Here is a 13,093-nt window from a genome sequence, read left to right as displayed (position 1 = left end):
AATAAGAAGGAATTGTAACATCTCTCAGCTTCGGGTGATTTGATGTTTTTATAAGCTATACTCTCTTTATCTCTCTTCTTCCAAGTCATTGCTAACGATGTCGGATAGAACAGTGCATTTCTTTTCCCAGCTGGTCTTGATTCTTCAGTCAACTCTCTTTGTGTTTACACCCTTCTGAACCTTTGCATCTAAACCAGGCTGAGGACTCTCTCGTGCTTCCTTGTCTTAGGAACTCCTTTGTTCCCACCAGTGCTTTTGCTCTCCATTCTTATCGTGTATATTTCTGTATTCTTATACTTTGGGTTTTGTTTCTTGTTTCCAGTTTTACATTTGTCCTCCATTCACCTCTGGTTTTCTGGTGTTTCCTGCTTTAGTCACTTGGGGTAACTACCTGCCAAGCTACTTCTCTCACTGAGAGCTCTCAGACTGGTGCCCTCAATGGGGAATCTGATTAGGCTAGTGTTTAATCACAGAGAAATATTCTGTAGTATGCACTTCCCCACTGGTGTCCTGCAGCTGTGGATTACAGATGTGCTATGAAATGGATCTCTGCAGCTCTTGGGTAGCCAGGCAGGGCCTCAGTGGACCCAGGTATCAAGTAGCCTCCTTTGTATACTTTAGTGTGACACATACATGTCATTCTCTGTGCTCCACGATGGGCCCAAGACTTAAGCACTGCCTCAAGCACTTGACATAGAGTCCCACTAAGTTAGTTATGGGATCGGGTTAGATATTTTGCTTAACTTAAGATAAATGATGCAGTCATTTAATGAGAAAAGGAAATGAGGCTTTCTTGGCATAACCCATTCTTTGTGAACCTACCCTGGCTCCTGGTAACCTTTTGGGTTGAAAGAACTGGTGTTAAGTGTGGCTGTCAGCAGTGTTCTGTGTGGGGATACCCCCACAGGCTCACCTGGGGAGTGAAGGCAGATTGCCTGTGTGGATTGCGGTCCTCTGATTGGACGTCTCTAGCCTCACAAGATGGGTGGCGGTGTTTCAGGTGAGTTCAGTGAAGGCTGGGACTTGACGGAGCCTTGGAACTTGGACGTAAACTGATTTTCAACTCTGGCTTGCGTGGCGGCCACCGGCCAAGTGGCAGGTGTTAAGGGAGGCAAAGTCAATGTGTGGAGCGCTAGAGAAACCTGACTGCTCAGTAATGGCCCGTTGTAAAACAATTCTTCTATTACTCTATGAGATGCGGTTGAAAAGTATTATTCAAAGAAAAATTAAATCTTGATTTTTACTGCACTTTGTCTACCTGTCCATTTCAAAATTTGGACTTAGATTAAAATTTTGTGGTAAAATCTGTTTTCTCCTTCGTTTTCTGGTAAACAGTTTTCCATAGTGACAAGTGATAGCTATGTTTATTCTGATTTTTCATAACAAAACTTTGAAGCAGCACTTCTCAAACTTGAGTGGACATCAGAATCACTTGGAGGTCTTGTTAAAAATTCAGGTGGTTGGCCTTGCTCCCAGAGATTGTGACTAAGTCAGGGTGTTGCTCAGGAGTGTTTTATATAAGCACTCCGTGTGGATTGTCTTGCAAGCAGCCAGAGGATCAAACACTGAAAAGCAATGGATGTAAGGAATGGTGCTTTCCTACTTACCAGCTGGTAGATGCTTTTACTGTATTGACGAGAATCATTTGCTTTGGAGACTTGTATATTTCCCTTAGCATGTGTCTCTTCTTGTGCTGTGTTGAAATACAGAAATACCCAACCAAACTGGAATTGTCACCAGCAGTTTCTGTAACTGTGCAAAGTCAGATCAAACATTATATGTTGTCTTTGGTTATGACATTCAGAAAACACTCAACTTATTAAGTTGGACAGAATAACATCACCTTACATTTGTGTATAGCTATACCATTAAGCTATATTTTCACCAACATTGTCTCCATTGATCTTTATAACAGTATTGTGCAGTTCGTATTTTTATTTCCATTTTATGAAGTAGAAAGTCTAAGGTTGTGAGTAAATGGTAGAAATGGTGCTCTAACATATATTGTTTATGCCTTAATGTTAGGCAGGATTTATTATTTGCCAGGGACCATGATGCACATTCTGTTCCTTCTCTCTTTGAATCTGCATAAGAACACTGTGAGGTAAGTATTACTATTTTTATTATTATCATGGCCTCTGTTTTTAAGTTGGCTCTCAGTGAGGTTAAGTAACAGTAACTTCTCGAGGTCACGCCTTTAGTAAATGGCAGAGCCAGGATTTGAGCTGGGTTTGTCTGACGCCAGAGTTCCTGCTCTTACCCTGGGTGGTGTGTTGGCAGATTGCCTGGATTGATTACAGTCCTCAAATGAGATGTCTCTGTCCTCAAAGGATGAGTGGTAGTATTCCAGGCAAGTTACCAGGACACATTACAGCAAGTTACCAGTAGACATTTTACAAAGCCATGCTACAACTCACTCAGAAAGTAACAGAAAGAAAGATCCAATTGGAAGGAAGTAGACATTCAAACTATAAAAATTAAAACCAAATGAAAGGAGGTACAATTGCGCATTTTTAGAAAACTTGATAAAAATAACCTTTTACACTCTTTAATCACGGAAAGTATTGGTGGGAATACTTTCCCAAATGGTGGGAAAGGCGTAAGTTGTGGTCTGCATACGTTCTGATAATGTCAGCCATTCTTCCTTGAAGAAGCAGTAGACTTGCCCTGGGTTTATGGGCTTTGAAGTGTCATTCAGTTTTTCACTTAAGGGATCATATTTCCATGACTAGTACAATGGGCATTTGACCTTTCATGCTTATGCCCTTGGCAGTGATTGTCTTCATGTCTTCAACATAGTGTGGCCTTTGTGTTTTAAGGCTGAAGTTTGCTTTCATCACATGCATCTTGTGTTGTTGTGCTGGTGCTTTTCCCCCATTGCTCAAAAAATTTTGCTGATGCTGTATTTATCTTGGTTTCTTTATGAAAGTTCAAAATTAAAAATTTTGGTTTTGGTAGTTTTGGTTGCAGTCCAGTGATCACTGTAACACAAAAGAAATAAACAAAATTTTTTTTCCCCTGAATCCTACTCTGAACTATGGGTCAAAATGAAGTGTTTTCTATTTACTAAATTTCACCAAGAGTCAGTTTGTATAAATGTCTGAAGCATCTTGTTTACCTCAAGTCAAACTTTTATTAAGACTTCATGTTGTCTATTACTAATGGTGATGAAAATTCCCAGGACCTATATGTTGCCGTGACATCTTTTAATTATCTACCAAAGTACATTTAGCAACTGTCCATATCCATCTGACTTTTAATGCTTACCAATTGCATATTAATATCTTTTGGTTCTGATAGTCTAGTGAACTGTGCCAGAAAGAAGCAGCATTCAGAATGACGTCTTATTCGAAATGATTGTGTCTTGCGTGGTACCCTACTTGAAAGCCATGAGTGGAAGATCTGGGATACATCAGCTCAAACCTATGTTTTCTAAATGCTTTTATTTCGGGGAGAGTTGCTGAAAATGCCAGAGGCTTTGCTTTCTGATGGAGACAGTGAGTCCGTACAGCTCTTGATGGTTTGGCTTGAAGACAAGGAGTCTGAGACCAAATGCAGGGTAGGGCCTCTAGAGGAGCTTTCAAGGGCATCTTGAGCCATCAGGCCAGTATCCTCACTCAAGACTCTTGTGTAGTTTGGTTGTTTAACCAATTAAAAAAATCTCCATGGAAATGCTGTTCAGAGTGCCCTGCTTTTTTTCCTCACTCTATCCTGTAAGTAAGAGAAAGTCAATTCTAATTCTCTTTTTCTCTCTTTTGTATAACTGGCTTCTAAGTATGTATGACCTCTGTATCTTTCAGTTGAATGCAGGCTGCTTCTTGACTTTTAGAGGGACTAGTGGAAATACATTCTAGGTTTTAGATTTTAGAGACTTAAGCAGAAGCCTAGGCTGACCTTGGGAATGTGCTTTCTTATGCCTTTGGGCGTAGAACTGGGCGAATTAGGTAGGGGAGCCAGGATTCCAATACAGGCAGGAGCAAGTAATTAGATTAGCGAAGAAAGTCTTCCTTTTCCTTCCAGCAGGTGGACAAGCTACAGAGGAAAACATGAGAAAGGAAATAAAGCTCATTTGAAGAGGGGAAGTGTCCATAATGGAATATTTAAGAACTTGTTATTGAAAGAAATTGCATCTCTTTTGACTATTGGTTGAAATGTACATCGAATGTGTAGTGTTTTTTATGGTTATAGGATTTGGGTTTAGGATTATGACGTTGGCCAGTCATGACAACTACTTTGTTAATTACTAACTAGTTAGTGGATACCTGTTGGTACTGTACTGTAGAGAGGACCAAAATGTTCTAAATATTTTTATATAAGAACTAAAATGTTATTATAAATAAGGGAGATTCCCTGCTTCTAAGGAGTTTTACAGTCTAGCAGGGATAAAAATAACGTGTACTTATGATGCAAGTTGAGAGCACTTGCCAAGTAACATATCAATAAGTGAAAAAAAAACCAGTGTAAATTGAAAATCTAAGTATTGAGTGATTCAGGGAGTGGTGCTAAAGATATGGAGCCAGCTGACGAAGGAGCTGAATTTTGAACTGGATAATGAAAGAAGAGAGAAACATAAATTGTCAAATAGATGTGAGGATGGCATTTGGAGTGGGAACAAAGGTGTGTGCGGGGACACAGGTTTGGAAATTATAATAAGCAAGTCATGTATGGTGGTTCCTGAGCATACTGGCTTGGTCAAGATGGAATGTCCATGGCCATGGATAATTTGTGATGAATTTGATTGTTGACTTGTTGTCTGTCTATTTGTTGTCTAAAGGAAGATGCCATGGATTCTTGAATATACATGCAATGTGCTGAAAATGATAAATACGGTGATTATTTAGGCAGCGATATGTACGATGGATTGCAGTGGTAGAACTAGAGGTGGGGAGAGTGTTAGGGGGCTATTTTGTAATCTAGGTATAACTAATGAGGGTTTAGTGTGGAGTATTGGGGAAGTCTGCTCGGCTGGGGAAAAAAATGGGCTCAGTTTTTGAGATATTAGAGTCAAGATCATAGCCAGAGATGACCAGTTAGTAACTGGAGATGGGATCGTAATTTGAGAGGTCAAGCCTCAATCATTGATTTTTGAGGCATTTATACAAGGCGATAGTTCGGTAATACGTGTGGTGTATGCTTCAGAGTGGTGAATACTGAGGGAGAAATGCAGAAGGCTGAGTTCCGAACCTTTGGAGCTGTTGCCAGCCAAGGGGGTGGAGTCAGACAAAAAGAGCAGTCAGCAAATCAGACAAAGAGCTGGTAGAAGAACACAGAGAACATCCAGGGAAACCATGCGAGGAGAGAATTTCAACAGTGCTAAATGAAGCATGGAGGTCAAGGGGATTGAAAACTTGAGAAAGGCCTATCGGATTTGTTCAGGGAAAGGTCTTTGGCGACTTAGAAAAATGTGTTTCCAGTGAAGTTTCAGTGCAAAAGTGCATCAGGGATTTTCTGGGTACTCTGCATGACAAGGGGATTAATGTTTAATAAATAAATCCCTTCTGTAATTGCTTTAGCACATATGACTGGGTATCTGGGTCTTCAATATTTCAAGGGAAATTATGAGGTCGCCTCAGGATGGAATTGAGGTTAGATTTCTCATATTATGCAAACCAATCTGGTGATTGGGTGTGTTATTTGAGAGAGAAACTCAAAGCTGAACCGTTGGGCTTACCTGGATTCACAAGGTCATATTCGTTCTGGGGAAAATCTTTGAGGAAATGTGAAATCCAAGCAGTGTTTGAAAGCCTCTTGATGGGTACTGTTATTTGGCGTGTGCTAATGGACATGCTTGAAGTAAACAAGTAGCCGATTGTCAAAAATTCGGGTTGTGGAAAGTAGTAAAAATCAGATCAAAGTTTACAAAAATAAATAACATTAATTTACATGGAAGTGGAGGCACCAAAAAAATTTTGGTCAAGGTTGAATCAAAGCTCTAAATTTAATGACTTATTATTAATGTGATGCCAAAAGAACATAACCATTTTATGAGAAACATCAGTCTCCTTGAATGACTGGAGGTGAGTCAGGTTAGATATGGTGTAGACCTCAAATTTTAAAAGACAGCAGACATCTTTTCATAACTCAAAGGGAGAAATCTGTAGAAAGAAAACAAACAATTTATCTGCTATTCAACTAATTCGTGGTGGTCTCATTAATTATAAAACCTGAAACTATGGCCGTAACATGATCTAACTTAGATGTAATTAGGTGAAAATATAGTGCTTTGCACATATAGTTAAATATGTGATTTTGCATTTATAATCACATCACAGCAAACTAGTTGAGAAGAGATGAAGGTAAAGATGGGATAACAATTCTCTCTCTTTTTTCTTTTAGCTCATTTTTCTTTATGTTCAGATGGTAGTTGCCCAGAACTACCTAGGGGCTAGATACAGTTTTGCTGTAATTGAGGATGTGGCTTTAATGTTTCTACAGATTTTCATATCTCAACAACAAAATGTGAATTTCCTGTGCTGTTTCTCTGATATAAAATACAGTGTTGTTCAGTGATCTATGAAATATAATTTAGCTAGGTGAACTTGGAACCATGGTTAAACTTGGGTTGCATGGGAATCTGAAAGGTTCCTGGTTATTTATTCAAGTTAATGCTTGGCTGTGATATTCATGATGGTATGGTTCTTCTTGATTTTCCAAAAGCTGCTGTACAGTATAGAACATATATTGAATTGAGCCAATAATTTTCAAAAGGCCTAGACTTTCTAAATTTACTTATTTGAACTGCACCTTGTTATCAAAAAGATCCAAGGTGACATAGAGTTATTACATAAACTAAAAGAATACAAAATAAATTATGAGTGAGTGGGGAAATGAAAGAGAAAAAAGAGACTTAAATGGCGTCAAGAAAGAACAAGTATAAATCATCGAGTAGTCGTGGTCCTGTGGTCCTCACTTTTGTTTTTTAGTTTTCTACCAGCCAGGGCAAATATGAAACTTGATTACTAACTCAATTTATAGAGACCATGAATTAAAAACAAATCACTTGCTTAGGAGAAGCACAAGTGTCAGCAACACAGAACTCAGAAAGGAAGAGCGGACTTTGTATAACGCAGTACACAGCGCCCTTGACAGCCCCTTGTCTGGAGACCAGTCTAGTTCTCCGAGTTCCGCTGAGCTGTCTCCTGAGGCCCTAGACTTCTGGTGTCACATGAAAAAGTCCTTCTGCTGTCAATTCAATGGTGGGTCTTCAGGGTCAGTTAGATAACTCTGTTAGTACTTATATTTGGAGTAACTATTTTTCTTTCCACCTCATATGTTTTGAACTTTCAGGGCATCCATTACAACTCAGGACATAGCCCTGTCACTCCGAAGGTCTGAGCACTCGTGTTGAAAGCTTTCACTGTATGAGCTGTCCTCTTACTGTGAGCCAGCAGGAAGGGTGAGCTTTCACAACATCAGTGAAGGGTGAGGTAATTATTACACAATCGGTTTTTGGAGTCCAAGATAAAGAAATTCCAAGGAAAAAGTTAGGGTCTTCATTTCCCCAGTGGATATAAAGAAGAACTTAAACTGACAAAAATTTCCAGAAATAGTTTACGTGTTCCCTCCAAAACTGGGAATATGTTAGTAACTAGAGTAAATTCTTTCGGGAATGAGGTGGAACATTCAGAAAAATAAACTAAGTAAAATGGTAGTGAGATTTCTCTGAGTTCAAGGGAGAAGTGAATTCTGCAGTTAGGAAAGGTTTCCTCTGCGAAGCTGTGGTGCTGCTGTGGGACAGATTCCCCTGACAGGTAGGGGCCTCGTCTTCACTCTCGAGTGGCCTGTTCATCGTATTTCCCTTGGCACGTGATTCAGGTTGTTGGAGACCTTGGTAAACTCATCACATTAGATCATGGGTTGATGTAAGTTCATGTTTGGATGTTTATAAATTGGTTGGGACCTGTCTAGAGAAAGAATGTATGTCTACAACTGGTCCTGAAAGAGATGAAACATGTTTGAAATGTTTTTTTTATGGCAGTGGAGTGGATAGCAATATTTCTTTTGCAGTGAGCTAGCAAGTCTGCCTGTTAGGAGAACATTCCTGAACACATGATGAATCAGAGACTGATTAGCTATAGTGTAAGTAAAGCATCTGGAAACTGCTTGCCAGGGAGATTTTGCCATTAATTATGGAAGATACACATGCCCCCTATTTAAAGACTAAAGACAGAGATTACTCCTTACCAAAATGATTTCTTTCTCATTCTATGTTCTCTTTGAAGTAAAACTTTAGGACTTGCTGCCTTAGAAGTAGTGGGCTTTCTTCAGCCAATGATAGAAAGAACGAATGACATGCATAAATGTTACAAATATTATGTTTACAGTTATATTTAATTTAACACATGACAAGTCACTAGTCAAAAAGACACAGTTTAGTTTTTCCCTTTGCAAAAAATTCAATCCTGTTCCATAAAACAGATTCTTTACAACTCATTGCTTTTCTGAGACTATTTACTTTTCTAAAATTTTGAGCATTTAGATATGCTGCAGTTATAAGTGTGCTTATTCAGACTTTAAGTTTTTAGGTGTGGAGGACTGGGGGAAATAATTTCAATGACAGAAGTGAAGAGGAGAGCTCACTTCTGTAGGGAGTGATAATTGGAGGCAAAAGACTAACGTGGAGGAAGATCACGGTTGTAGATATAGACTTAGTAGTTATCTATTTTACTTCAAAAATATTTTTCTTATTACAAAAGTAATATGTGGATATATATTAAAGAAAATATAATTAATATTGATAAGCAAAATGAAGGATGTAACAACCATCTAAGATCTATAGATAGCCATTAATGTTTTAGGTATATCCTAAGTTTGCATATTAAACATATATATTTTTGACAAAAATGGTATCGTACTATAAATACTATCTTTGTTACCTGCTCTTTTCTCTTAACAGTATCTCATGAAAATTCTCCTAGATTATTATATAGTTTTATAACCAGCCCAGTATCGTTTTTAATGGCTATGTGCAGATATACCATAATTTATTTCATCATTTCCCCATTTTGGGGTGTTAAGTTCTTCCTCATTTTGGTTACCATAAGTAATGCTTTAGCAAACATCCCTGTAGTTAAGTCCTTGAGCATACCCTTCGTTATTCCCTCAGAATACATTCTCCAAAGTGGAATTGCTGGGTCAAAGCATAAGCAGAACTGAAAGCTTCTGCCACACAGTGTCACAATTCCCCCTACAGAGTCTCTATCAATTTACCATATAGTTAGTGGTATATGAGAGGGTGTATGGAGGTGGCATCCTTTTTAGAGGTAATAGCTGAAGCTTTGCCATCATAATGTAACTTGGAATGACTGACAGTTTGGCTTAGCACCTGGGACCTCCTTCTTGCAGGTTGGAGCATTCTTATCTCCTATTTTATTGTGTCTGGTAATATTTTCATCTAAGACTCCTTCCTGAGCTGGACTTCTGCCCCTTACAATTTAGAACCACATTCTGGATCAGCCGTGGACTATGGCAAAGGGAAAAGCTCCTCTTCTCTCCACACTTGTCTTTATTTGAGGTTCTTCTTCCTCAGCCATCCACTGATACTCTTGCTTTGTTTAGAGTTCAAGTCGTTTCCCGTCAGACTCTGGCACACAGAAAGGGGCCTGTTGCTCTGCCTCTATACTTAGAGATGGAGAGGGAGTGTCTCTTGATCCTGTGGGACGGGTTAGAACCTGGAGCTGCAAACCCTAGGTGTTTTTGCAGCAACCCTGGACTGGTTTACCTTTGTTTTGGAATGTACAGATCCTTTTTAATATCCACGTAAGAAATTTTCCTAAGAGAGGAGTCAATCATAGAACCGAATTCTTTTTCAGAATTCTTCAGCATTGATTGGAGAAGAAAATGTTTGTAGCCCCCCCTCCCCCCCGCCTTTTCACTTTGGAAAAGCCTTAATAATGTCTCTTATTTTAAATCGAAGTGTGCTTGTCCATGGCAGCAGCTGCCCTCTCCTCCATTTCTGCGGCATTGTATCATTCAGTGGGTGTTTCTGGGTCTTTGATAGGCCTGCCTAGAACCAAATCTTTTAAATTTGTTTTGTTATTTCCATAGTTCAAGCAATATGGAATAAAAGGCAATATAGTACAGAATAAATAAGGGAGCAGAAAATCAAGCCTTCCTCCATCTCCGTGCTCTCGAGCCCACTCCAGGGTTATCTTTCTACTCCTTTCTCTTTGGATTTATATGCATTTAAATGTACATGTGGAAAGATATTAACTTGTGTTTTTCAATAAGAATAATTAGAAATTGATGTATCTCATGTGGAATGATCAATGAACCATGAGCCTAAAAATCCAATTTGTACCTTTTAGTAGCATGCAGCATTTCCACGTTATGAGAAATGTCTGAATAAATGGCAAAGCTTGAGTTTATTTTTATTCGGAGTTAGATATATTTTCTGTTTTGGGGCCATTAGTTATTTTTAGATATATTAGACTAAATTGTAATGTTTTAAACATCATTATAATTTGGGAGAATGAAATGTGACTTGATAATTTCTACTGATTACATGTACTGTCCCCTTAGTATTTCCTTAATTTAAAAAAGTGGCTTACTTATGTGTGTTTGGCGTACCTTGGAGTTGATAATCTTAAGTAATTCTCCACTTATTATGCATACTTGAAAATCTAGTCTCTCAGGTTAAAAGGGAGAATGTATTCTGTCCTGTGGACCTGTCATTTAACGGATATATCAGTTTGCATTATTGGCTGGGTGATGGGAAATAAAGGACAGAAAATAAGAAGTTATTCTCCATTGGCTAGTACTTTGTTTTCTCATATTATCTGGATTTTAAAGTATTATTGGGAAAAAATATCCCCTAATCTTTTATTAAAGATAAAAGACAAGCTCTTACAAAGTATAGGTTGTTTGCAGGTCTGAGAAATATTGGAAATATGTCTTGGCTCAACTAGCTGGCCACCCTTGAGATCCAGTAATACCAAGTGGCTCAGCTTAGTCGCACTCAGTGGCAAGAGACATTCTGAGGTTTCCCATGTATTGTGAGGGGCCACAAGACAAAGAGGTCCTTGTAAAACTCAGCTAGAGACTTGGCCGTGGGACAGAGTCCTTGAAGAATCTGCATTAACTGTGCCCTGCCCAGTGGCATGCTGCCTCAGGCCCTGCGCTGTAAACCGTCAGCATCGTGGAGTGACTTTGCATCGCCAGGTAGATACTCTGAGCTTCTTTTGCTTACAGACCCCATTCTTGTCTGAGAACTGGAGCTGCCCTTGTAGCATCATATGACTTCTCTGTGAAATTGTATCGTACACTCATTGTTAAAAACTGCTTACTCTTTGTTTTATCATGTGTGATTGTTTCTGTAGAGGTTAATTACTTATCCTTATGTCTACCTTTCTGGTTTGCCATATATATATCTATGAATATATATTTATAAATTTAAATAAATATAGGTATTTATATATATATATATATATACACATATAAATAAAATTTTTTAATTCACCCATTCATTAGTTTCTTTGGCCACAGTGTAAATATCATAGTATTTGGAATCTGAAGAACTGGGTTCAAGTTCTGTTTCTGCTATTTAATAGCATGATGACCTTATGAGGCTCTGTTTCCTTTTCCCTTTTCCATCTCAGTGGCACTTGTGAGCCTCAAATGAGGTAATGTATTTAAAAGCAGTTTGTGAACTGTGAACTGCCACACAAATGTTAATTGTTATTATTTTATCTATTCTTTCCAGTATAATCGAACACTAGTAATGAACGCCTCGTGAGTCGTCTTAATCCCAGACAATGCATATAAACGTAATATACCCTACTTTGGTGGTCAAAAGGCATAGTCACATAAGGTCTGCTGCTAAGGAGTGAAAATCACAGGTGTGCTAATTTCATATTGAGGTTCTTCAGGCAGTCTTGGGTGGAGAAAGGAGGAGGCAGAGAGCAGAGATCAGTAAAGGCTTAGTTTCTACACAGCTTGGTGAAGGACTGCATTTTGAAGGATTGAGTTCAACTGTTAAGGCTGATAGTGTTTTATAATTTATAGTGATGCTTAAAGAGTAGCACTTATCAACTTTTAAAACAATAGTTTTCTGACTCATCAAACAGACAAATATGGTCAAATGTGTATTACACTTTTCAGAAAAAGTATCTAGCTTTTCAGGTAAAAGTGAGCATCCTTTGGTTACACAGTAAAGAGTGTAGGAAAGAAGATTCAATATTTCCTAAACGTGAGTTTTGCATTCCAGAAAATGGGTTTCCTCAGTTGGCGTTGGGTCCATCTTCAGGTTAGAAAGTGTCAACAGGAAATAATTCAGGTAGAGGGATGGGCAGGTGCTTTGTTTCTTAGTTTGTAAAAGGGCTTTTGATTGTCATTTGGGACATGATTTTCATCCATCCAGCTTCATAGAAGAGTAGCCAGTTTCATTTCATTCTTTGGCTTCATCTTCAATTTACTTGCTTGTTCTTTCCATTGGAAATTCTTCACTATTCTGATGAGATGTTCTCCTGGGGTTCAACTTTAGAGAAATCTTAGCAAATTTTATTTATTAGTCTAGCTCTTATGTTTATTCTTATAACATCTTTTTTGAAGCAGGATGTCTCACACATCTATTTGTTCATAATGTCAACACCATTTATATTTCCAAAGAAAAGTTTTATTCTGGGTTTGAATGAACTGTGGAATTAGTGGAGTTAAAAGATTCATTTTTGCTCTCTGTGAGGCAGAAAAGTGGCTGAATAATATGTGACTTCAGCCAACTGGTGCTGACCAGCCTCCCTGTTGTCGAGGCACAGGAAATAGGGCGTTAGGAGACAGGTGCTGAGGACATGAATTACGCTTACTATGATAGGTCTGACACATTCCCAGTTTTGTTCCCTATATTTGATGTTTGCTGCTTTTGTTGTATTGCAAAAGATAGTATAGCTTAGTAAGATGTTATTTTATTTCAATTTCAAGGTAGGAATGACATTGATTGTTGTGGATATGGGGAGGAGGCAAACATTTGAGCTTGGAGTTGTGTATTTAGTTTTGTGGGCTTGGAAGTATGGTGATTTTTTTTTCAGTCTTAGCAAAGGAAATATTTAAAAACTTTGTAAACGACCAGGTTATTGATAAAGTGTGTTGAGTGGTAGAA

At 38.4% G+C, this 13,093-nt stretch overlaps 1 protein-coding gene across 13 annotated transcripts in view; it reads left to right on the top strand.

Annotated features, from left to right (window-relative positions):
• The window catches only part of SLC4A4 (solute carrier family 4 member 4), a 396,171-nt gene that overhangs the window by 165,906 nt on the left and 217,172 nt on the right, over positions 1–13,093 (top strand). For 2 of the 13 annotated variants that reach the window (XM_070263718.1, XM_023637995.2), the window contains exon 1: positions 11,028–11,160. The exons of 10 other annotated variants lie outside the window; for them this stretch is intronic. In XM_070263718.1, coding sequence (XP_070119819.1) covers positions 11,100–11,160 — 61 coding nt within the window. In that variant the 5' untranslated portion in view covers positions 11,028–11,099. Of the gene's footprint in view, positions 1–10,959; positions 11,161–13,093 lie in introns of those variants that run through there. One more of the 13 variants, XM_070263717.1, reaches the window with a different exon arrangement.

This window comes from Equus caballus, chromosome 3, assembly GCF_041296265.1.
Source record: "Equus caballus isolate H_3958 breed thoroughbred chromosome 3, TB-T2T, whole genome shotgun sequence".
Lineage (NCBI taxonomy): Eukaryota > Metazoa > Chordata > Mammalia > Perissodactyla > Equidae > Equus > Equus caballus.
This window is presented reverse-complemented; position numbering and strand designations above follow the sequence as displayed.